The sequence below is a fragment of the Mus caroli genome, chromosome 4 (genome assembly GCF_900094665.2).
Source record: "Mus caroli chromosome 4, CAROLI_EIJ_v1.1, whole genome shotgun sequence".
In the NCBI taxonomy this organism is placed as follows: domain Eukaryota; kingdom Metazoa; phylum Chordata; class Mammalia; order Rodentia; family Muridae; genus Mus; species Mus caroli.
The window spans coordinates 57,285,533-57,310,979 of record NC_034573.1 but is presented as its reverse complement, the minus strand read 5'-3'; the positions used below and the strand labels follow the sequence as shown (position 1 = coordinate 57,310,979).

The window sequence follows — 25,447 nt, the reverse complement described above, 5'->3', positions numbered from 1 at the left end:
TTTTCCCTAGAGGAGAAAGTGAATACTTTTAGAGACTTGCTACTTGCTGGGGACCAGAGTTTCAGCTTTCTCAGTAGGACTAGAGATGCAACCAGGAGCCCTGGAGCCATCTATGTGAGTAAGCTCCAGCCTGGAAAGTTGGCTGCAGAAGGGAGGAGGCCCGGCAGTGTGACTACTGTTCCAGTGCTGTTTAGGCTACTGTTAATAATACTGGTGGCTTCACCAGCTCGCGGGCAGGCTTTGTTCTCCCTGGCTTCTGTTTTCATTACAGCTTCACAGACCTTGGCTTGGCCATGGAGGGGCTCCAAGGTATCTGAAAGATCAATTCATAAGGACAGCTCCCAGATGTGAGCCGCGAAGGACACAACTTCTTTTGACCATGTAGCCCTCCAGGGAGTAGCCAGGGTTGTTCCCGTTCAGAGACTCGGCTAGAAGCTGCCTTCTATCTGTGTGGCTTTCCCTTTCTACTGGTTTCCTGGAAACACTGGAGACTCAGAAATCCACCCCAGATTCAGCACTCAGGGAGGCCCAAGGTCCCCCAAGCCCAGAAGACATAGGAACCTCAGAGGATGGCAGATGTGTGGATGCTGTCCCCAGCTGCTCTGATGCCAGGGCTGGCTGGGAAGGGCATGAGTCTGTCCCCATCCCACCTGCCTCTGTGACCTCATCAGACCCCATGTACCCAAGACAGTCACACCCAGGTCCTTCTCCACACCTTCCACCTCCTCCATGGGAACACACACACACACACACATAGGTCATCTGTCTGGACAGGATACGGTCCAGAACTTTCCCATTGACTCACACTCATTCACAAAGCAGCAAGCACTGATACAAATAGCAGCTGTGGTTTACTGAGCATTTACTCTACGCTTCCTGGGCACGCTTCTTTAACTTTCACAAATGCTTGCCAGCTGGGAGGGCTGGAGTTCACCTTGGTGATGTAAAAAGGAGAAGCAGAGAGGTGGCAGGCCTGGCCAAGCACACACTCCAGTATAGAGGACTTGAATTTAAGCTGCCTGTTGCTAGGTTCCTATGCTCTGCTCCAAAGTCTGCTTTACACTGAAGTGAATGAGCCCAGGACTGGCTCCTCTGCATGTCAGACCAGGACAGACCATGGAGACATTTAAAAGGTCCCTGGGCACTGAGATCAGAAAAAAAAAAAAAAAAAAAAAAAAAAACTGCCAACAAGATATCAGGGGAGTATGTTGGGCTGCAAGCAGAGACAAGGGAAGGCATGGATAATAGGCTACTTCAACGAAGATCGCAGAGCCCAGTGTCCACCCAAGAGCAACAGGGCATATGGTTGCCCGGGAGGGAGGACTTCTCAATGTAGAAGCAAGGAAGGGCAAGAAGGAGCCAGGGTAGGGCAAAGGTGGAAGGCTTACTGAAGTCGAGGTGGATAGATGCTTGAGGATGTACGGCCAGAAGGGCAGGCAGGCTTTGGTACTGCTTGCCTTCCTCAAGATTTGGCCCCGTTGGGGCAGGGGGTGCTCCTTGGCACCACCACACTGCCCAACCGCTGGCATCTGCCCTGGCACAGGGTCTCCCGGAAAAAATGAGTCACCAATGTGCTCACTAGTGCCCTGTGTATACGAATGTGTGTGGTGGGGGAAGTGGGGGAATCTCAGCCAGCTTTTTCCAAGACATGGAAAAGAAAGGGGGCGCCTCATCACCCTGGCTCCAGCTCAAAGGGGCGTTTCTCGAGAAGGTGGGCGGTACTATAACTCTGGCCAACCTCTCCTGGGAGCCCTAGAGTACCAGTAAGATGTTGAAAGGCAAGCCTTGAGCCTGAGCTGTAGTCCACAGGGCCCCTCTGGACCGCGTTCTCCCACACACACCCACACATAGTAACTGAATCCCTCACTCTTACAACTTCTGCACAAGCTGGGAATCCCAACCGCGGGGTGCCAGCTGTGTGTGGGGGGCCCCGCCCTGGAGATTCCCGGCCCCTCTCTGGCCGCGGTTCCCTCATCTGTACAAGGAGGTTGGACTTGGTGATCTCCCAGGGCCTTTCCGCTCCCACAAGCTGGCTCTCACTCCTTGCTTACTCCGGAGAGGGACAAGAACTGCAAGCTTCCCAGGAGAAGCTGGGAAGTTTGAGGTACGCAGACCCAAGAAGACACATTCACAGACAGAGAGGTTAGGAAATGCAGGAACGTGCAGAACCCGAGGTTGAGCCAGGAACAGACACCCGGACCTGAAGACCGACAAACTTGATTCACAGGACAGTGGAACTAAAGCCATGCAAGCCTGCGACCTGCAGACACCGAGACTCCCTCCTCCGGCCCCTGCCCCCTGCCTGCCACTCTGAGCACTGCCACTAGACCCCTCTTCGGATCGCTGGTCTGGCTCTGCGCGGACCCTCCCTAGCTGGTCCTAGCCTCAAAAGAGCTCGGCCTGGGGTGCACAGCCCCTGTTAACCCCTGGCGTCCCGCCTGGCGGGAAGCTACAGGAAGCTGACGTTACTCTGCGAGCGTCTGGTGTGGCGGGGAACCCCAGACTCCTGTGCACATCCGAGGCTCAGGAAGCTGAATCGGGGGCAACCCTGGGATTGTACTCACCCCCCGGGTCCTGCCGCCGCTGTGCCTCGGGCCCCCCGCGCGAATCCCGTGCCCATGGCAGGCCCCTACTTCATGCTGCGGAGCCCGGGGGGCAAGTGTGGGCGCGCCCCATGGGGCCGCCAGCCCCCCGCCGCGCCGCGCCAGGCCGGCTCAAAGCGCGCTGCCGGCGCACCCCCAGCGCAGTCCTGCGCCCAGGGGCGCCGGAGCAGACGGACAGCATGGCTCCAGCCCCGCGGTCGCCCGCGCCAGGCCCATAGTCCCAGGACTGCCGGAGCCGCGCTCGCCCCTGCCTCGCTCTTTTTCTGCTTCCACCGAAAAGGAAGAAGCAAGAAAAGGCAGAGAGAGAGAGAGAGAGAGAGAGATGATCAAACTTTTGGAGGCGGGCCGCTAGCGGTCTCTGGAGGCAGAGCAAGGCCGGGAGAGCGCGCGCGGAGGGCGGTGGAAGCTGCCTCCCCGCCGGCCTGGGGGAGGAGAGGAAAAGGAAGGATTTGGGGGAAATGAAGGCGATTTAAAGTCTCGGCCCGCCGCAGCTCTCCACCTTCTTCTCCTCCCCGCGCCGGGCCGCCCTCTGCTGCCAACTGCTGCCCCCTGCCGGACGCAGCAAAGGATGCAGCATCGGTTGCCTTGCGCGACCATCCGTCCACCTATCTATCCTGAGGGGGACATCCCACCCCCAGATCTCAAAACAGACGCATGAAAAAAGGCCTCCTCCTGGCTACTCATGGATCTATCACAATTGAGATTAGAAATTTACGATTAATGACACTAAGGTTCCTCGATAGCAGGCGGTGGGGGAGGAAGGGGGAAAATTCTACTCCTGAAAGGATCCTAGAGACGCAGGAACACAGTTGGGACCTTGACTTGGCATCTACATTTCCACGACAACCATCTGTCTTAACTACCAACTCTTAGCAGAAACTCTTGCACCCTAGAGCTCCGTGGAAGACCGCTGTGGGTAAGCGTGCTGAATGTGTTCGGCCTTTCTGCATTTTCTCCGACCAGAGACTCCCCGGAATCCCACGCGGCACCCTCTGACACCCAGGCAGATTCTCAAACTCAAGAGCACGGCTCAGCCCTGAGACTAAATCTCTAGCTTCTGGCCTCTACAAGGCAATTCATACTCACTGACTGGCCAGTGCGCGCGCACACACAGTCCCGCAGGCACACTTCAAACATTCACACTCATTCACACGCAGACACAGCCACGCACTGTACTGAACTTCCGCGAAACACCTTTGGATGTCTGGATTCCTGGCGAGCTCAGACGCTACGCTCCCAGAGGCAGCCACCCGAGTGCTCACACCCGCATAAAATGCACATGCACAGCGCACACACTCCCACATGCACAGTCCATGCAGCCCCCCCGAGTGCACACTCCCCGTTTGCACACGACCCTCTGCGAATGGCAACCACAGGCGTGCATACAGGACCTGCACATGCATCCACCTTTGCGCGCACTCCAAACGCTCCGTGGGTCTCAGGGCACTTACTGGGTCCCTAAGTGCGACGCTGGCCGGTCGGTTCTTAGGCGGGTGCCTAACGGCATCTGTGGTCATGGGTCCCCGCAGCCCCGGGCGCGGGGGCGGGGGTGCAGTCCCCTTCCCTAAAGGCGCACGGGGCGCAACGGCGCCGGGAGGAGCATGGGAGCGCGGGCCTGCGCCACCGACCCGGTCCCCCTGCGCTGCAGCCGCGGCCACTCCGCGTGCTCCGGCTCCAGCTCTAGCTCCGGGTGCGGGGGGTGGCTCATAGGTGCTGAGGCCCCGACAGACGCCGGCCCTTTTGAAGTCTCCGCTGGGGGCGGAGAGGGGGGCGCTGAAGGCGGCCTTTTAAATCGCGGCTGCACGCGGGCACGGTCAAGCAAGGTGTCTGGTTTCAGCAAACTTTCGGAAAAGTCCCAAGTCGGAGTGGGGGAGGGCTCCGCCGAGCTGTGCGAGGCATCCTGCAGGGGGCAGAGCCCCGGCGCATCCCCGCCTCCAGTCTGAGTGCTTCACCTTCCTTCACAAGAGCACCCGACGCTCTGCACTGATTGCCCGTGTCTGTGACTGAGAAAGGGCCGCGGGTCTTTCTCGAATTTTCCTAAGTTCACAGCTTCGAAGGTAAAATACTCCCTGCCCAATCACAGCTGCTGTGTGTTTCTGAGCTGCATACTTTGTACCAGGCACATCCTGTCTTTATTTACATTTTTTTGGTATTTCGTTCATGGGTTGGTTTTTTTTTTTTTTTCTTTTCTATTTTTTTTTGCCTTAGAGACTTTTAAAGGCATTGCATTTAAGTGTTGGGTATCTCTCTTACTTAGTGAGTTTGGCACTCTTCGATATTTATCTCCATTACTGAGGGACTTGGTGACCAGTAATATTTTGCATCTTTTCTCTTCCACACTGAGGGCCTCTATGCTACAGGAAAAGAGATATGCGATTATCTACACTGGAGAGAAGGTTGATCACGCTGGTAAGTGGTACAGGGGCCACTGAACTCAGTATCCGACTCTCAAGACTTGTGTCACTTCTTCCTTCTTCCTTCTTGCCCATTGCTGCTGTCAAACATCCCTTTGTCCTTCTTTAATACTCACCTGATGTAGCTGCTCCACTCACAGCCACCCTTATCCGCACATCACAGTGCTGTCACTGTCCTGTTGCCTCTGTAACCCCAATAGCCAGCCTGGAATCTGGGACATAATAAGTGCTCCAAATATTCCAACCCAGAGAAGCTGTAAAACAAAAGGGGGATAGGGCTCCTACAGTATGCAAACCTCTGCTCGGGAAGTGAGCCACTGTTAATGGATAGGGACAAAGAAATTGCAAGTGATTCTGAACACATATAAACTGTAACACAAATCAGAAAGAGCAACTTAGGGTAGAGAGGCACATCTGGATGGGTGACTCCACTCTCACTGTATCATGACCTATTCCTGTTCTTGTCTTCTGCCAATAGTACAAAGATAACAGAGATAATAAAGGAAGACTGTGATAGGGGCTTTTAACGAAACACATGGATCAACCAAATTGTCAAGCTGACTCAGAGGATAACTAGAAACCCAGGAATGTACCCAGGAGGAGGTGGTGTTTAGAACCTGAAGGATGTTAGCTATGCCTATAGCTGTGGAGAAAGGATATCTTCCATGGAAGAATCATAGGAACATATGGTGGGTTGCAGACTGGTCTTGAAAACTGTGTGTGGCAAAGAAAATAAAGTCTCCAGGTCTCTCCCCTGGGAGGACGCAGGTGTCCAGGCAAGAAGACACTTCCTCAAAGATAGCTCGATGACGAGTGGTGGCACCAAAGCCTTTCCAAGTCTCCCCTGTGTGGTCTTTAAATGCAGTGCTAGTGTCAAGAACCTAACAGTCCCAAAGACACATAGGAAACTATTGGAGGCCTCAAAAAATTGAAATGTGTCCATCCAGGCTTCACTGTCCCCGTGCAGAATGTAGGTTCATGGAACTCAATCTTCCCGAGGTCTTTTGCTCTAGGGCAGATCAGACTGCTTCTCTGCCTTAGACTCAGTTCAGTGAATGCCAGTAAGGGCCTGCTGAACTTTGCTGAGTATCCTGTAGGCTTCTGGGAGCCGCAGTCGTCTGGAAGAGGCATGGAAGGGCACTGGCACTGAGACCAACAGAGAAGAGACCCTGCTTCTTCGCACCCATTCATTCTGCCACACAGGCTAGTGACATACAGCCGGTGACTAGGTATGCACTACTGAGTGCCAAAGACAGTGAGCCGTTGTCCTTGTGAGTGGGATAAGGCACTCACAGACATCTCTCACTCAGGTGGCATCTCTGAGGTCATAAGCCTGGAAATGGGGTAAACTTGTTGGTAGGTCTGTATAGTAGACATGGTCAGGGATGAGGCAGAAGATGCGAACTCCTGGCTCATATAGATTGAAACTGGAACTCAACAGTGTCCCAAGTGAGCTCACAGAAGGCACTCACCAAATGCCTACAAACAAACCACAGATGTGAGACTATGGATCACATTTGGTTATGGGACAAGCTTTCTCTAAGGATCCACCATGCACCAGGCATGACTCTTATTCTTGGGGTGCTCTTGACCTGGGGAGGAGTTCCAGCAAGGAGATGATGAAACACAGAGTACCCTGCCTCTCACCATGCTGTGCTGGGAGGAAAGCTACAGCAGCCCCCAGTCTTCCTAACCCCTTGTACCAGGGGACATGCTGGGGGTTCTTGCTTGCATATTTGGACCCCATTCAGTCAGTAGTATGGGATGGATGCACAACTCATGTCTGATAATAAAAGTCATTTGTTCCTGGGTCCTCCACCAATAAGGAGAGGACTCAAGTGTCAGGCTTGGAGCTGGGCTCTGGGCTCTGCATCCCTGCTGGAAGGGGTGAGCCTATCTCCCCTTGATGAAAACTCAATGCCTGGGCCTGGGGTGGACTCCCTAAGTATTCAGCAAAGGACATTCACTTATGTCTGAATGTGACATATCTCCACAGGCTCATTTGGACACTTGGTCCCCAATAGACAGCACTATTTGCGGGGAATGATAAGAGCCTTTAGGGGTGACACTGGGATGGAGGAGGTGAGTTCCCTTGGGTCCAACTTTGAGGGTTGTAGCCAGGTCTTAGTCCTGAAGAGAGCTCTCTGCTTCTTGACTGGGTAAGTGGTGAACCAGATCCTCATGACCCTGGGCCATTTCTGACTTGGGACCTTTTCTGCCATGATGGTCTATTTGCCTCAAAACTGTAACCCAAAATATAGCCCACCACAGCCCCATGCCACCTTTCTGCCCTCACCCCCTCCCATCCACTTCTGCCTCCTTCCTGAGCTCTGTATTTATCTAAGGACCACAGCAAAGGACAAAGCCAGGATAACTCCCTTTTATAAGTTACTCATAGCAGATTGTTTTGTTTTGTTTTGTTTTGTTTGTCAGGACAATGAGAGAAACAACTGATTTAGGGAGAGAAGGGAGGTAAGAGGAACAGCTTTTAGATGGCTCAGCATGTTCAGGTGCCTGCTGCCAAGGCTAGGGATGTGAGTTCAATCCCTGGACACACATAATTGGAAAGGAGAGAACTGACTCCTGCAAATTGCCCTCTGACCTCTGCACACACACTGTGGCATGAGTGTGCTCCCATACACACACACACACACACACACACACACACACACACACACACACACACAGTAAACTAAAATATAATGATTTTTAAAAAGAAGAAAGGAAAGAAAAAAGGCAAGAGAACCGCTCTGCCACGTACTCCTGTCCAAAGTGGGAGGATGACAGACCCAGCTTCAAGGTCAGCAGCTGTAGGAATGAGCAGTGTGCAACCCCCCACTGGGGTCATCTTCTCTGAAAAGCACTGCACACCAAAGGGGGTGGAGTGCGGGGATGGGCAGGGGGCTGTCTTGGCCTCAGGAAGCTTGGAGATAAGGCTTCTCTGAGGAGCCAGGCAAGAGGACCCATGAAAAGGCAGGATAGCCACCCAGTGTTGCCTGCCAATTTCTTCACCAGCATGTAGGCCATAGTCTTGTTCTGGCCTCTCTGTTGGGTTCCTCATGCCTAGGTTGGTGGCTTTCATTGGGAGCTGAAATCTAGTCCATAGGTGGTTGGGGGAAGAGAGGGAGAGAGAGAGAGAGAGAGAGAGAGAGAGAGAGAGAGAGAGAGAGAGAGAGAAGAGGCAGCCTACAATATGGTCCCCAAGCTCCTTCAGCCAATAATGACCAGATCCTCCTTCCTCCCCAGAATGTGGTTGTCCACATGGCCTCCAGCTATGAAGATTCCAGGGACCATCAGCAGCAGAGTGGGAAGCCCAGACCCAAGCAAGTTGTGGCTGCTGTCTAGAACGATAGCTTTCCTCAGCACACAGCCTCACTGTGTAGGCACTGCAGGCCACTCCTGGGCTTGCATCCTGAATTCCCATCCCAAGACTGGGGCCAGTATGCCCCAGATGAGGGCCCTAGGAGCTTAGACCCAGAAGAGATCACAGGCTACCTGATGGAGAGACAGACTCAGAGATGTTGTGATCTTTCAAAAGTCACAAGAAAATGATAGTGGGGTTAGGCCAAGAGACAGGGCTGTCACATGTAACTCTAGATGCAGAAGGCCAAGCCAGGTTCTTAGCCCTCCATACCAGTTGTCTGCCTTGAGGGACACCACACTTTCAAGAATTAGGGGGCTATGGATGAGTCATCTTCTTGGCTGTCCCACAGAGGCTCCTACATCCCATAGGAATAGAGCTGTGATGAGTTGCTTTTGCCGGGGTGGGCTGGGCTAGGTTACATTCTATGAACAACAGTCTCCCAGACCTGCCCTGCCAGGTTCCATCCTGCCGTCATGAGCCACTGCTAAACACTTGGTGTGTGTCCACCTCACTCTGCTCCAACGGTCTCTGTTCAAGGCCATGGCTGTGTCTCCCCCCCCCCCCACACACACACACCTTAGCCTCTAGGCACCGAATGTAAGCCAGGAAGGAAGGCAGAGGTGGGTGGGAGGGAGAGGAGACAGGAAGGCAGGGAAGCAGGCCAGAGGCTGAGGGCTATCATCCTAGATGTCCTTGCAATAGGGGAAGGCATGACTTCGTCCCGGGTAACAGAACTCCAGCTTTGTCTCCATCATCCCCAAGCCCTCATCCTTCGAGGAGATAGAGTCCTCCCAAACTCACTGGGTTCAACACTGCAGATAAAGATCCCTCTGCCTCTGCCTCTGCCATGGTATTCTCCTTCTGACCAGTAAGTGGCTGGGTTCTGGCTACTGATGCCTGAGAGTAATTGTAGATGCAAATTCTCCTGGAAGCTTTCCTCAGCTGACAAATGGTCACAGTGGATGGAGCATGTCCTCTCTTGTTGGACTTAGTGGCATCAGGCTGCCCTTCTCAGAGCCTGTAACTGTCTTGTCATTATGAGATGACAAGATCCTAAGGTACCTGAAAAGCATGAACACATGCTTTATTGAGGGCCTTGCCTGTGCCCCCCTAGGCATCTAATCTGTTCAGCTATCTTGCAGGACAGCTGTGATGGTGGATCACCAGGTCCCTTCGACTGGCTACGCTTGGCACCCTGTGTCCGTGGTTTCTCAGTTCCCACGCCCAGGCGAGGCAGTATTTCTGCTTATATAAGGGTGGTTCTGAGACAAGCCTTGAGATAAATGTTCCCCTTGTCCCAAATTGAGAACACAGGAGTCCTTCGTCTCCACACCTCTGCCTCCCATCCAAGGAGTATGTTGTACAGAGAACTCTCCACCCAAGAGTCACACATCAAATCCCCTTCAGGGTGACTGTGGAGAGCCACAGGTCTAACTAAATTCACAGAGGCCTGGCTGGCGCCTTGGCTGAACCACATGGAAAGCCATCAAACCATCCTTTATTCGGGCCAAATATCCTTATGTCCTCCAGCCACTCCTCATCTGATACCCTCTTTCCTATCTCCCATCATCCTTTACTCCAGCTACTGCCAAGTGACCACAGCAAAGCTCAAGGGTTTAGGTGGTGTCTAACATACTTGGGCAAGATTGTATTTACCTCCTCACTGTATAATATCTATGGCTATATTGATACAATCCAACTCTATATTGGTCATTGACAGTCACACTATAATGTTTATACTAAACTGTAATTACCAAGGACCCAGAGATCTTCACACTTTTCTCCTCCAGGGATTAAAGTTTGCCCTCCCCATACATAACCCTGTGTAAGCATGATCCATCTTGTTAGCATGTCTGGACTAATGTTTACATGGCTTGAGGACCTGTGTCTATGTGGCACGGCCCCTGGTCATATCCACAGACATTGATTCCTGCACTAGAAGGCTTTCCCAGATTCATTTGCCTCTAAATCAGAAATTAAGTTAATTAAAGGCACCTATACATCCCCTTGGTCATAAGAGCCAGGTGCCGCTGCACAGAGCTGACAGCTACAGTGTGGGTAGAATAGATGTGGATAGCTCCCACTTAACACAGAACACCCTGCTGGCCAGGGCACTACAGGCCAAGGATGGGTCTGTAAGAGTGACACTGTGCAACCACATAGCAAGCTGGTAACAGATCTGGAAAGAAAGAGAGCCATCTCCCTGCTCCCAAAGCCCCTGCCTGGGCTTGGAATATACTCCCCATCCTCTGGCCCCAGGACAGAGGGAAGTTTGCTTGGGTGGGTCGGTCCCTTTGTGACACCAACCAGGAGATCAGAAGCCAGTAGAAGGGGTTGCAGTGCAGAAGGGGAGAGAGCTTTCTGCGAGGATTATTTTTATCCTGCCCCGATAGCCTGGACACCTCTTAGTCTTCCCCAGGGTTATTTTTATCTCACAGCTGGACATGAGGGCTGTCTCCCTGGATGACTGGAACACATTGACATGTCAGAATCTCAGTGTTGGGCCTTCCTTGCTTGACAGCTTCCATGGCCAGCCCACGTGGCCAGCCCCCTTCTCCGCCCCCACTACCACCACTTTAATGCCGATTTCTTCCAGTCCCGAGGTCAGCAGAGCACATAGGCAGCGTAGGCCTCAAATTACAAAAGGGAAACGGAAGCCTCCTTGAGTTCTGGAAGCTGCTTCAACAGTGTTAAACTTGGGCTGGAGAGGTGGCTTAACGGGTAAGAGCACTGACTGCTCTTCCAAAGGTCATGAGTTCAAATCCCAGCAACCACATGGTGGCTCACAACCATCCTTAATAAGATCTGACGCCCTTTTCAGGTGTGTCTGAAGACAGCTACAATGTACTTAGATATAATAATAAATAAATCTTAAAAAAAAACAGTGTTAAACTCGACTTAGTAGCTGGAGAGATGGCTCAGTGGGTAAAAATGTTTGCTTTGTAAGCGTAAGGATCTGAGTTCAAATCCCAAACACCCACATAAAAAGTCAGGGATGACTGCAAGCGCCTGTAAACCAGAGCGTTGAGGGTGGGTGACTACAAATAGAAACTTACTAACTACAACCAGTAACTTACTAACATCTCAGCCAGAATAGAGAGTGAAAGAGCCATCTCAGGGCAACAAGGCTCAGAGTGACACAGGAAGGTAGTCAATGTCCTGCTCTGTCCTCTGTGCCTATGTATACATGTCTATGTGCCTCACACGTGCACACACAGAATGTAGATCATGCACACACATGCTGAAAATAAGTAAACTTAGGGTTAAAAGCTAAGAATAGTGTGATTGCAACACCAGAGGGCTAAGGCAGGAGGATTACTGCAAATCGGAGGCTAGCCTGGGCTACACAACAAAAATTTTATCTTTAAAATTTTCAATGTAGCAGTGAAAAATAACGATGGTGACAACGACAAAGATGAGGACAGCGACGATGATAATGGCGGTGGCGTGGCAGTGGCGGTGGCGGGGGCAGTGGTGATGATGATGATAAGATTCTGCTAGTGATACAGTTCAGTTGGTAGAGTGATTTCCTAGCACACATGAAGCCCCGTGTTTGATCCCCAGTGCTGCAGAAGCCATGTATTAGCACATGCCTGTATTCCCAGCCCTTGGAGAGTGAAGGTCAGAGGATCAGAAGTTCAAGGGCATTCTCTGGAACACAGGGAATGTGAAGGCAGTCTGGGCTTTATGAGATCTTATCTCGAACAAACAAATGAAATAAACTCTGGCTTAGAGAAGATCCTCTTTTCAGAGTGAGGTGGACTTAGTTGTAAGGAAGTCTGTGAGGTGGCAGGGAACGGCTCACAGTCACTCAGCACACAGCAGCACTCTGTCCAGCAAGTACGTTGCTCTGTGGTCCCTATCATGGAGAATTTTGACCCTCTTCCCGCTCGTTCCCCTCACTTTTACAGGAAGCCCAGGCAGAGAAAAGGCTCCTGACAAATTGGCACACATCCAATACCATCTTCTTCATCACTACCTCCTCATCGTCACCATTCTGTCGACAGTGATGCCAGCAACTGTGTGCACTCTCTCTCCCTCTCTGGGCCTCAGTTTCCCTGTTTGAAACCTGAGCAAGTTGGCCCAGGGAACCTCTATGGGGCCTTCCTTCCTGCTCTGGCTGGCTATTTCTATGTCCCATTCATTCCGTCAACAAGTGTTTATTGAGTCCTCCTCACTGCCTGACCAGTGGGGAAATGAAGGCAGGGCTTTTCCAGAAGGTTCTCTGTTCAGGAGGTTTCAGCCACATACGCAAATTTCCTTACACGTTCAAAAGGCAAATTATGGGAAACATGTTATTCACCAAAACACATTCTCCCCATCTCTCAGGAAAAAAAAATTGCCTTCAGCGCCACCAAGAACTAAACTAACAGAGGAGAAAAACCCACCCTTGTTCCTCTGGGCACCCTTCCAGAGACTCATGTCCTTCAGAAAAAAGGGAAGCTGTCTGCCACCGCGGGTCTCTGGGGCTTCGCCGGCCTATAAACAACCTGTGTTTGTCTCAGCCCTGCTATCCTGAGAGAGCAGTCACAAGGAAGAGAAACACAGCCTTGCTCTGTGTGTGCCTGTCCCCAGAGGGAGGAAAGCCATCGTAAATATTTTTATCTTCCTGGTCACCAAGGGGGCACAGAGGAAAACTTTGATCCTCCAAGCCCTGGGTCACTCCTGTCCTCCAGGGACCCCAGGGTCAAAACTGGCCTGGGCATCCCATAACCACCCCTAAATGATAAGCTGACTCTTCTTGCTACCAGCCCTAGGAGGTGGTGGAACTAGAGGGAGGACCACAGTAGAAAACACTGTTGAACGTGGGCTGGTGGCAGAGCCTCTGCCAGGCAGCTGGCTTCTTGGTGATCAAGGCCACGGGAAGGAGGACTAGAGACCATGTTGGGAATTAGAGGAAGGGCCAGGCAGAGGTGGGCAGTAGACACCAGGGTCACCACGTGGATCTGCTTATCAGGACTATGGAGTAGGCCCTGACAGCACAGCATCTAGGAAGCTGCATACAGCATTGCAGACAGAGGACCAACTCAATTTCCAGTTTTAAAGAAAGAAACAGTAGTAGAGAGATTTCATTGACAATCACCAGCAGAGGAGAGATTTGGCTTTGTATCCTAGATCCTAAAAGTCACTGTCCTTCCCTCCTATGATCTCTGTTTGTCTTTGAAAAAAAGAGATTTATTTATTTTATTTTATGTGTAAGAATATTTTGCCTGCATGTATATATATGGTGCCTGTGGAGGTCAGAACAGGGCATCAGATCACCTGCAAGTACAGTCTCGGATGACTGTGAACCATCATGAAGTTATTGGGAACCAAACCCAGGTCATTTACAGTAGCAACAAATGACCTTAGCCACCTAGCCATCTGTCTTCCAGCCCAATGGTTCTGGTTTTATTTTGTTCTTTGTTCTTTTTGAGACAAAGTCACTTGTAGCAAAGGCTGGATTCGAACTTGCTATCTAATGAGGATGGCTTTGCACTTCCATCCTCTTGCCTCAGTCTACCAAGTGTTGAGAGTAGAGGCACCTGCCACCATGCCTGTTTTTACGTAGTGCTGGAGAGGTGAGCATCAACCTACCAACTGAGCTGTGTCTCCAACCCACAGGCACCAGTCTTGCTTGTTATGATTGCTGTCCATCTAGAGAAGACTGTGTTATTTTTCGGAAATTTCTAGAAAGGAACACTTGCAGCAGGAAGTTGACCAGACTTGAGCTCCTACAAGGGTCACCCAAGTGCAAGGTTCTGAGGCCATGGTTCCTAGATCACCAAAGCCATAAACTTTTATGCTCTAGAGTGCTAGGCTCCTCACACCTTCTGATGCCAGAACTCGAAGGCTCTGAAGTTCCCGGAATCCTACCTGGCATTGGCTCTGAGCTTCTATGATTCTACACCTTGGAGGCAGAGATTTCCATGGTTCTTCAACTCCACAGCCCGCTTTGGGGCAGGCGAGGACCTTGCACAAGGGGACATTCATACCTGACAGGGATTCGGTGTCGAGGACCCCTGTGGGGCTGGCTCCCTGCTCCTCTGTCTGTGATGGGCAGTGCTCCACTGCCCCAGGCTTCCAGCTTGCCTTCTGACCTTTTCCTGGCTGTGTCCTCATTTGGCCCCCACTTAATCCTTCCCGCCCAGTACAGTTTGCCAAATGTGGACAAGAAGCCTCAGCTCTTGGTGCCCATGCTCTTGCCCCTCCTCCATCACTGTCCCTTTCATTGGGGCAGAGGGGAAAAAAACAAGCAAACATATTTCTTCAAGAACGTGTGTCCCTAGGGACTCTGATTTGAAGACATGAGAGAAGGTGGCCTGTTCGCTGGACTTTCTCCTAAATTGTTTCATTCTAAAAAAAAAACTCGAGCCAGCACTTACATGGCCATGTTTAGCTGTGATGATTAAACTTGTCAGCTTGACAGGATCCGCGATGCCTCTTGGCATATCTGTGGGGGAGTTTCTACATTAGGGTTATTATAAAGGGAAGCCCTACCATCCTCTATGGATGGGGGTCTCAGGCTGGATAGAACCCAGAACAGCAAGCTGGGAGCCAGCGTTCATGGTTTTCTGGTTCCTGGCTGTGAATGCAGTGTGACCAGCCGGCTCAAGCTCCTTCTGCCATGCCTTCCCAGCCACAAGGCACTGTGCTCTCAGACTGTGAGCCACCGTAAACCTTCCTTCTTTAGGTTGCATTTGTCAGATAGATTGTCTCAGCAACAAGAAAAGCAGCCAATATACTGAGTGAGTCAGGTGCCCTTGGGCCTGCCCTGTGGACCTCACCTTAGGCACTTCCCTTCCCAGCCAATGCTGGAGAGAGAACCCTGCTTGTAGGAAGGAGATGGCTGCTTTCTGTCCCAGCCCTCCTGTCTCCTCACCCATGGGTTCAACATGCACACAGGTTAAAAAAAAAGAAAAAAAGAAAAAACCAACAACTCAGCTCATTAACTTGTATAGGAAATAGGCTTTCCACGTGTCCTCTGAATAAACCAAGACCCACCTCTGCTGGTATGGTTTTAACTGTTAATTCGATGCAACCTAAAGACACTAGGGAAGAAAGTTTTGATGGGGCAGGCCCGTGAGCAAGCTCTGGGTAGGATTACGTGGATTATTAGCTGGCCTAGGATGAGCCGCCCTGAATATGGCCAGCTCTATTTCAGGGGCTGACCCCTGAACTCTGTAAAGATGGAGAGAGCTGGCGACTTACATTGCAAGCTGGCTGCATGGCAAATCTGGTCTCTCTTGTTGGTTGCGGATGTGATGTCACTAGCTGCTTCAGTTCCTGCCTGAAGTACAAACTGAACAAACCTCATCCTCCCTGAAGTTTCTTTTGGTTGTGGTGCTTTGTCAAAGTAGCGAGCATGAAGCTGGAATACCAACTTGTCACCATACAGGCAGGAACGTCAGTCATGGCCATGACTGAGACTCTCACGTCACATCCCCTTCCCTAGTTTTGCAAAGATCCTGGGGTCTTCTGTATCTGGACTCCCTGGTGGCTTCTGAGGTGCTTGCATTCATCTGTCTCTGTGCATGGTGACACGTTTTGGACATAGGGAGCTTAGCTGGAGCTGGAGCAATGACACATTGGAGAGACTGTGGTATATCCGCTTCTATCTAAGGCTCTACCTCTTTCACTTTCTCCTCGATTTCTCAACATATTCTGCCTTCTTACTTTCCTTCTGGGATGCCTGGGTGGGTCCTTACTGTGCTCAAGAAGGCTTAACCCCAAGCAGTTCAAGTCTTCAGTCCCTTCGAGGCTTCAGTGACCAGGTCACTAGGAAGGTTGACCCCTTGCCTCAATAGGGAACAAAAAAGAAGCACATAAGACAGTGTGGATACATACACATGTGTTCACAAAACACACATATGCACACCTGCATGCATGCAGGCACACACATACACAAGCGCACATAGGTGGTTTGATGGGATCTTGCAAGATTTTTTTATAATGTCTTAAGGTTTCCTCCCCTGGAGAAGTGAAGCTGAGATGGAGTTTGTTAGTGGAACCAACACAAGGAGGTGAGGTCTGACTCTGTGTCCCCCTGGCGATGTTCAGCTATATGGGACAGTATAGGGGGATCTGGATTGAGAGGGGATAATGCACTGTGCTTCCATCCTTCTGAGGAGGTCCTAACAACTGCTAGGGAGAGAGAAGACACACCTCTGGAGGATATGCCAAATGCGCAAAAGGCACACAGTGTCGACCCCCACGGACTTCTATGGCCATGGCTGCTGGCTGGAGTTGCTGAAATCTGGGCCCTGGCAACATCTGTCTCCACTGGATTCTAGGAGCAACCATTTCTTGCCAGCTGAACCTCCAGAATCAAGTGTGGAAACGGTGAGTGACAGGAAGAGGCCTGTGGTGCTCAAGAGCTCCCCTAGGAAGCTGGCCACAAGCTCAGAAGCACTTCCATGCCTCCCGCTCCTCCCAGGGAACTGGCCCTGGCCCTGAATGCTTGTTTGCTCACTTGTAGGTGCCCTATGGGACACAGGCATCACTTCCTCTCCTAAGATGAACCATCAGCAGATGGACCTACCTAACCACCTACAGGATTGGGTGGTTATAGTCCACCACTAATTAACCAAAGTGGGAAATGAAGGCCCCAGAGATCTTCTAATGAGTTGGCACAGTACTTTGCAAGCCACACTTCCCCCCCCCCACCCCAGCTACTGTTTCACTAGCTCTTGTTCTAATCCAGGATCTAGGCTGGGGACTCTAGTTACACACTCTTATTTATCATGTTCACTCTGTGCCTAGGTCTTTTCATCCTGTGTCAGTCATAGGTGTTGTGGGCATGAGAGGCTCAAAAGCTCTCTTGAGCTCACCAGCTTCCAGCAGGCAAGGGGTATTGGGAAGCAGGACATCTCCCATAGGCAGCAAATACAGATCCTCCCCTCGCAGAAGTGTTGCTTGCAGTGGCCTGGGTGCAGGTACTTACTGGTGCTCGGGTGTCCAGGCCCTTGTTCCAAAGCCTGCCCAGGCCAGACCTCAAAGCCCCTTTCATAGGCCTGTTCCACACCCTACTGGGGCGGCCCAGACAAAACCACCAGTGTTGGGGGTATTTTTCTATTTCCAGATGGATTTGTTTGCTGGCTCCATCTAGGGCCTCCCATGGCAGTGTGGGAGCCGGGGCCCAGCGCCAGGTTAATATTAGGAGGTGCAGGAGAAAGGCAGCCCACTACTGTCCACAGGGCTCCAATGGTCCCCACACACTCTTCCAGGGATGGCTGTGAGGCATTTAAGGGGGTCTGGCATTCACACTAGCCATGGGACAGAAAAATTCCTCCTATCCCAAGGAAGCCCTTGGGTGTCTCATTTTCAGGCTGGGTGCCAGCATGGAGTCCCCAGGTGATCTGGGGAGCTGAGCTGGCAAAGGGATTTTGGAATTCTACTACTCAGTCAACATTGCTGAACACCTATGATTATCAGGCGACACTGAGGATACAGAGATTGCTGCTGCGGTGGAGATCACGGTCTCCTGGGGCAAAAGAACTGTGCAGTGACCACACAATGGGCACTGGGAGGAGAAGGCTCATGACAGGCAGCAGGAAGCACCCATCATCCTCTTTATCTCTCCCATGTGCAATGGAGATGGTGGTGGGGGGTCAGGGGTGGGAGTTCTGAAGTCCACTTTCTCCTTCTACCTTGTTGAATAAGGCAGAGTCTCTCTTGTTTCTGCCATGCCAGCACAGCCCATGTCAATTCCCCTGTCTCTTCTCTCCATCACACTACAGGAGTGCTGGCCGTCCAGATGCACATCACTGCATCCAGCCTTTTCTGTGGGTTCTAGGGATAGAACTCAGGTTGCCAGGCTTGCCCTGTAAGTGGTTTTTATCTACTGAACCATCTCCCTGGCCCTCATTTTACTTTAAAAAATCTATTTGAAACAAGCTCTTGCTAAATTATCCAGGCAGGTCTTAAACTGTGATTCTCCTGCCTCATCCTCGCAAGCAACTAAGCCTTTAGTGCCTTAAAGCCCAGAAACACCTCATTTTTCAAAAGGTTAAAAAAAAATAGGTAGGACAGTGACTCTCCCAGTATGGGACTTAACCCAGAGCTGTCTCTGTGATTGACACTGTCTGGACCAAGGCAGAGCAATGCAGAGACTATGCTGGGACTTCAGCCACCTTGAGGTTGACCTTGGGTGTGGATGTGGAGCTTGGAGCATGGAGAACTCATTATTACAGTGAGCAAAGTGCTATGAGCTAAGTGTCTCCAAAGACCAAGAAACGTGATCGCAGAAGCCTGACCCAGTCTCTTGGGTCCAAAAGATCCAGTCCAGATGGAGAGAGGAAATGTCTCCTCTAGCCATTGGTCTCTGCCTGGACCCTTAGTTGCTGAGGTCCAGGCACAAAATGGACAAATATAAACAAAGTACCAGAAGTCCACAGAGGGAGTGGGGGGGAGGGGTAGCAAAGATGGAGGTCCTTTAAGGACTGGCTGAAATGCTTAAGGAGTGTGCTTCGAAGCCATGATCCTGTTGGGCATTAGTGACGATCACTGGCCTCACTCTCCGAGCTGGGCCTAGACTGTGGCCTCAGGGGAGATTTATTTCAGCTCATGAAAGGCAGGGAAGAGAATTAAACCACCACGGTGAGGTAAGGGCAGGAAGTCATAGACTAGAATGGGGAAGAGCAGGTGTGTGGTGAACAGGACCCAGTGACTTGCAGAAACTAGCAGAGAAACCTCTAGCCTAGTTAGGGAGCTGGGCCAGAATCCAGGGCCAAATGAGGCATACAGATGTTGTCACACACATGATTCTGGCAAGAGGCAGCACACGCTAAGGGAGTCCACTGAAAGAGCATTCAGCACTCCAGGGACAAGACCCAAGGAGCTTGTGAACAATGAGGTTGCCACTGCTCCTGCCAGCCACCGAAAAGTAGGAAAAGAACTTCTCAGTGGGAGATAGCCCAAACAGGCCCCCACAGGGGAGCAACAGGCTTTCTGATAAAGCACTCTGAGACCAAGGGCAATGGAAGGATCTCACCCTGTGGCCTATGGGGTGAATGAAGCAAGCATGTAACTCAGGTACACGGTTGGAATACGTGATAGGAGTATCAGGAGCTGTGGTCCTAGGTAGCATTACTGTTACTCTTCTCTCCTGCTACTCAAATGACCAAGAGGTCAGGGGCTAAGACAGCCAGGATCTCATGCCCAGACAGAAGGCAGGAGATAAAGATGTTACCTTAGTTACAGTTCTGTGGTGGTTTCAATATGCTTGGCCTAGGGCGTGGCACTATTTGGAGGTGTGGCCTTCTTGAAGTAGGTGTAGCCCTGTTGGAGGGAGTATGTAACTGTGGGCATGGGCTTTAAGATCTTCATCCTAAGAACAACAATATCAACCAACCAATCCCCTAAGAGCTCCCAGGGACCAAGTCATCAACAAAGGAGTACACACGACTCCAACTGCATAGGTTGCAGAAGATGGCCTAGACATGCATCAATGGGAGGAGAGGTCCTTGGTCCTCAGTGTAGGGGAACTGAGGGTGGGGAGATGGGAGTGGGTGGGTGGGTGGAGGTACAGCCTCATAGAAGCCGAGGAAAGGAGGGTGGGATAGGAGGTTTCTGTGTGTGGGGGGGGACCAGGAAAGGGGATAACATTTGAAATGTAAATAAAGAAAATATCCAATTAAAAAAACCCTTCATTCTAGCTGCCTAGAAGCCAGTCTTCTAGCAGCCTTCAGATGAAGAGGTAGAACTCTCAGCTCCTCTTGCACCATCCCTGCCTGGACACTGCCTTGTTCCCTCCTTGATGATACTTGCCTGAACTTCTGAATCCATAAGCCAGACCCAATTAAATGTTGTCCTTATAAGAGTTGTCTTGGTCATGGTGTCTGTACTGGCTAGTTTTGTGTCAACTTGACACAGCTGGAGTTATCACAGAGAAAGGAGCTTCAGTTGAGGAAATGCCTCCATGAGATCCAACTGTAAGGCATTTTCTCAATTAGTGATCAAGGGGGAAAGGCCCCTTGTGGTGGTGCCATCTCTGGGCTGGTAGTCTTGGGTTCTATAAGAGAGCAGGCTGAGCAAGCCAGGAGAGGCAAGCCAGTAAAGAACATCCCTCCATGGCTTCTGCATCAGCTCCTGCTCCCTGACCTGTTTGAGTTCCAGTCCTGACTTCCTTTGGTGATGAACAGCAGCATGGAAGTGTAAGCCGAATAAACCCTTTCCTCCCCAACTTGCTTCTTGGTCATGATGTTTGTGCAGGAATAGAAACCCTGACTGAGACAGTGTCTGTTCACAGAAGTAAAACCCTAACTAAGACAGGTTCCTATTGCTGTGATAAAACACCATGACCAAAAGCAACTTAGGAGAGGCAACAGTTTGTTGGGCTTACACTTCCACATCACACTCCATCCTCAAAGGAAGTAAGGGCAGGAACTCAAGGCAAGGAACCTGGAGGCAGGTACCTAAGCAGAAGCCATGAAAGGATGCTCACTGGCTTGGTCCCCATTGCTTGCTCAGTTTGTTGTCTTATACACCCAAGGTCCACCACCCACAGCGGGATGGGCCTGTCAACATCAACCATTAATCAAGAAAATGCCCCAGACTTGCCTACAAGTCAACCTTATGGAGACCTTTTCCCAATGTGATTCCTTCTTCACATACATATTTAGGTTTGTGTCAAGTTGACAGAACCAAGCAACACATGTCAAGATGAGGAGAGAGAGGAGATCCTGGGGAGGGAACGCCCTTCAATACAAGACAGGCACAAAAGGGTAGAGAGTGGATGGGGCAGAGATGGAACAGATATGCTACTGGGCTGCTTCAACTGGGTTACTGAGTACCCGTGTTAAGTGTACAGATTGTTTGATGAAGGTGTCTTCAGATGAGACAGGCATTTCAGCCACAGACTTCCTGGCAGCCTCCTCCCTCTCCCCAATAAGGTTGGATGCTACCCAGAATGTTCAAAGCTGAAGAGAACCAAAATGGAGCAAGGAAGAGCTCCCAGTCACCCACCTCAGCAACACACATCATGTTCCCATGATGTTGCCCTGGAATTGGCTCTATCCATTAGCAACTCTCAAGCCTTTGAATTCAGATGAATTCCCCGACATTCATAGGTCCAAATGCCTAATAAGCCCCCTTCTCATGCATCTGTCTACCTGTTTGCCCCACCCAGAGTCCTGTACCACTTAATGATAGTGATAGTGTTCCAAGAAACATGTCACAAGGTGATCTCTGTCCAGGTACAAACATCATAGAGTGTATGCACATAGGCAAATTAAGAGGTTGACCATGGACAATGGGACCCTTGAGGTTGTTTTGGGTATTGGTCTATCATTATTGGTCTATCATCAATGTGTGTGTGTGTGTGTGTGTGTGTGTATGTGTGTACGTGTGGGTTTGTGTGTACTTGAGAGCTTCTGTGAACATACCCTACTAGCTCTGTGTCTGTGGAACCTGTCTCTGATCCAGGAAGTTACATAGGGGAAGAGAATAACCAAAATAGTTGTTCAAACATGTCCCCCAGTTGGCCCCAGGCTTCCTCTCTCCCAAATGTCTTATAGTCCATCTGGTTCCATTTGTGCAATGTTCCTAGCTGACCACAAGAGCATTGAAGTTGATGAGCCCTGGAAAAGTGCCTTCCAAGCCCTCTGGACTCATGACTCTCTGGAAGGAAAGGACTACATAGGAAAGAGAGAGAGAGAGAGAGAGAGAGAGAGAGAGAGAGAGAGAGAGAGAGAGAGAGAGAGAGAGTCATTTGTTCACTCTGTACTGAGACCCTGATGTGTGCCAGGGCCCTGCCCGCATCCTGAGACTCCTTGACTGTCAGTTGCAATCTGCATTACAGCCTTACAAGAACACAAGAGTTTACTGACTGAGTGAATATCTGCCAGACATACTCAGGATAGAGCAACAAGCTCTGCTTCCTGGCCTTGAATACTATGGGGGATAGAAAACAAACAAGGAAGCCTTTACATCTATAGCAGACATTATCATTCTTCGAAGGAACACAGAACAGGTGGATGGAGTACATAGAGTGTGAGGGTGAGAAAGATCCCGAAGTCTTCGGGTGCCATGTGGAAAAGTCAGATATTAGGCAGACACTGTGGGACAAGGCTGTCACTCCTGCACCTGGGAGATACAGACAAGAACATCAGCTGTTCAAGACCATCCCTGGCTATAGAGAATATGAGGGCAGCTTGAGTTGTACAAGACCCTGTCTGAGAAAACCAAACTCTATCTCAGCTGCAATTGGTCCAGCTCCATGGATGGCTTCATCTTCTTGGCTCATGTGGGTTTCAAGTTGAGAAAAGTCTTAGAATAGGGGCATGTGTCTGCCATGTGGTGCCTGGGACCTGGCTTCACACAAGTGGCTATGGTTGGTCTAAATCTGAGACCTTGGATTATCTAGAAGTGTTTTCTTTTGTATCTAGTAGGCACCCTGATGACTTCTGCCAGTGATGTCCTTGTTCAGTCCCTCAGGAACGGTGACCCTGCTGCTATCTTTCATGGCAGGCAGGACTCATCAATGGGATCCGTTAGGGATTTGGATGAAGAGAGATTATTTTTCTGGAGCATTGTGGGTAGTAGGAAAACAATGATAAGCCATTGCTAGGGAAGGGAAAAGGAAAGCCAGGCAAGGAGCTGGGGACAGGCAAAGACACAGGAGCCAGAAAAGACTTAGATACCTGACAGCCTGCTTTGGAAATGGAGGAAAGAACTCGAAGGCTAGAGTGCAGGCAGCCTTTGAGATCTGCAAGAGAAATGTGAGTCTCTCTGCATATTCTTCATTTCAGCATTGAAGCCAATCTTGGACAGCCAACCTCCAGGACCATAGAGAATGAATGTGTGTTGTCTGCCAGAAGTCATGAATATTGTAGTTACTTGCTTCTGATACACTGTGCCTACTGCCTTAGTGGGTAAGTAAAGAATAGGCTGAGGCAGGACAGCTGGCCAGAGCTCCTGCCTGAGACCCCTGTGTTCTTGGGCTTCTCCATAGCATGGCAGAGCTCAGAGTAGTTGGATTGCCTGTGAAGTTGAGGACTCCAATAAGTAGTGCTCCTGCAAACACAGGCAGAGAGAAAAGGGGGTGGGGGCTCCCTGGCCTTAAGTGACCCCTCCTCAGAAGTCCCATGGTGTCATATCCATTAAATGGTGCCATACTCACAGTCACAAGCCCATCCAGATGTAAAGACACAAAAGAAGCGGCAGTGCCTTGCCTCTTGCTAGGAGGAGCAGAAATCTCATAGCCATATTTTCTTCTGTTTCCAGGAGGGAAGTCTCTCAGAAGCAGGCCTGGAGGGGTGAGGGAACAAAGCAGGAATCTGCTCTTAGCAGAGGAAGTAGAAGCTGGATGCCCAGAGGAGATGAGGAAGCAGACCGGTGGCCAGTAACTTCAGTCCCTGGGGACCAGGACCAATAAGACTCAGGGGGCTTTAGGATCCTAGCCTGGGGATCAATACGGTCTGAGAAAATTCCAAGAAGGTGTCCTAGTCAGGGTCATCATTTCTGTGACAAATAAATCACCATGACCAAAAACAACTTGGAGAGAAAAGGGTTTATTTGGTTTTCACTTCCATCTGACCATTCATCACTGAAGGAAGTCAGGACAGGAGCTCAAGCAAGGTGGAAGCCTGGAGGCAGGAGCTGATGCAGAGGCCATGGAGGGGTGCTGCTTACTGACTTGCTTGCTGTGGCTTACTCAGACTGCTTTCTTTCTTCTTCTAATTATTTAATTAGATATTTTCTTCATTTACATTTCCAATGCTATCCCAAAAGTCCCCCATACCCCCCCCCACTCTCCTACCCACCCACTCCCACTTCTTGGCCCTGGCATTCCCCTGTACTGAGGCATATAAAGTTTGCACAACTGACGGGCCTCTCTTTCCAATGATGGCCAACTAGGGCATCATCTGATACATATGCAGCTAGAAACATGAGCTTTGGAGGGGGATACTGGTTAGTTTATATTGTTGTTCCACCTATAGGGTTGCAGACCCCTTTAGTTCCTTGGGTACTTTCTCTAGCTCCTCCACTGGGGGCCTTGTGATCCATCCAATAGCTGACTGTGAGCATCCACTTCTGTGTTTGCTAGGCCTGCTTTCTTGTAAAACACAGGAAGGACTACCAGTCCAGGGATGGCCCCACCCACACTGAGCTGGGCCCTCCCCCATCAATCGTTAACTGAGAAAATGTCCTACAGGCTTGCCTGCATTCCCATCTTGTGGAAGTATTTTCTTAAGTGATGCCTTAAGCTTGCGTCAAATTGACACAAAACTATCCAGCACAGAAGGAAATTATGAGCAGGGACTGGGGCAGGGGTACTCTTTTATCCTAGAAGATTGATGACTGGTGTCCACTTCTCAGTGCAGCCCTAAGTCCTGGGACCCTGAGCCCAGAGTCCCTGTCAGGTGCTGAAGGCTCACACTCTGCCCTAGACACAAGCCCGATCGTGGAGTCTGGGATCTGCCCTCTTGCAGCATCTCTGTCGCCAACCCTTCCCCGCAGACAGCCTTCTATCACTCTACCAGATGAAGTCTTGTTAATTAACCTAAGACTCCATGAGCACATTCTGCTTGGAGATAAACAGAGGCAGCAGCAGCAGAACAAGCCAGTGTTAGCTGGAGTCAGATGCCCAGGCCTGCCCAGCCACCTACATGTGGGGGGCTCCATCAAAGCTTTCTCTTCTCTGCAGCCACAGTGGGAAGTAGAAGAAGGTCTGAGTTAGCCAGGAAGGATGAGGCAGGAGGGAAGCTTTCTCTAACACTGGCTTGGCAGGGGTAAGGAATGGGTTCATACTAGGAAGTCAAGTCCCTCCTTTGGAGGCCAGGCATTCAGGCTTAATATGGCAGTAATTAACCAGGGAGAAACAAAAGGAAAGAGAGGACTCCTGACCAATGCACGGCAAAGATATTAAGATGTTTCCAGGTCTTGGGTTCAGATGTTGGTCCCATCTCTGACTCATTTACTGTGGATCATGTTACCTTTCTGAGCCCCAGTTTCCTTGTCTGCAAAACTAGGATAATCACATTCATCTCACAAACTTGCCAGAATAATTTAAAAGGTCTCCAAAGAGGATCAATGGTATGGTAGGTGACAGGTTTAAGTCCTTGGCACAGGCCAAACATAACTCA

At 50.6% G+C, this 25,447-nt stretch overlaps 1 protein-coding gene across 6 annotated transcripts in view; it reads right to left on the bottom strand.

The window, feature by feature from the left end:
- Positions 1–4,137, bottom strand: part of Col27a1 (collagen type XXVII alpha 1 chain) — a 119,720-nt gene extending 115,583 nt beyond the window's left edge. For 5 of the 6 annotated variants that reach the window (XM_021159800.2, XM_029476282.1, XM_029476285.1 and 2 more), the window contains exon 1: positions 2,565–3,110. In XM_021159800.2, the coding sequence (XP_021015459.1) occupies positions 2,565–2,620 (56 nt within the window). In that variant the 5' untranslated portion in view covers positions 2,621–3,110. Of the gene's footprint in view, positions 1–2,564; positions 3,111–4,054 lie in introns of those variants that run through there. The other variant, XM_029476283.1, reaches the window with a different exon arrangement.
- Between the last annotated feature and the right edge of the window lie 21,310 nt (positions 4,138–25,447).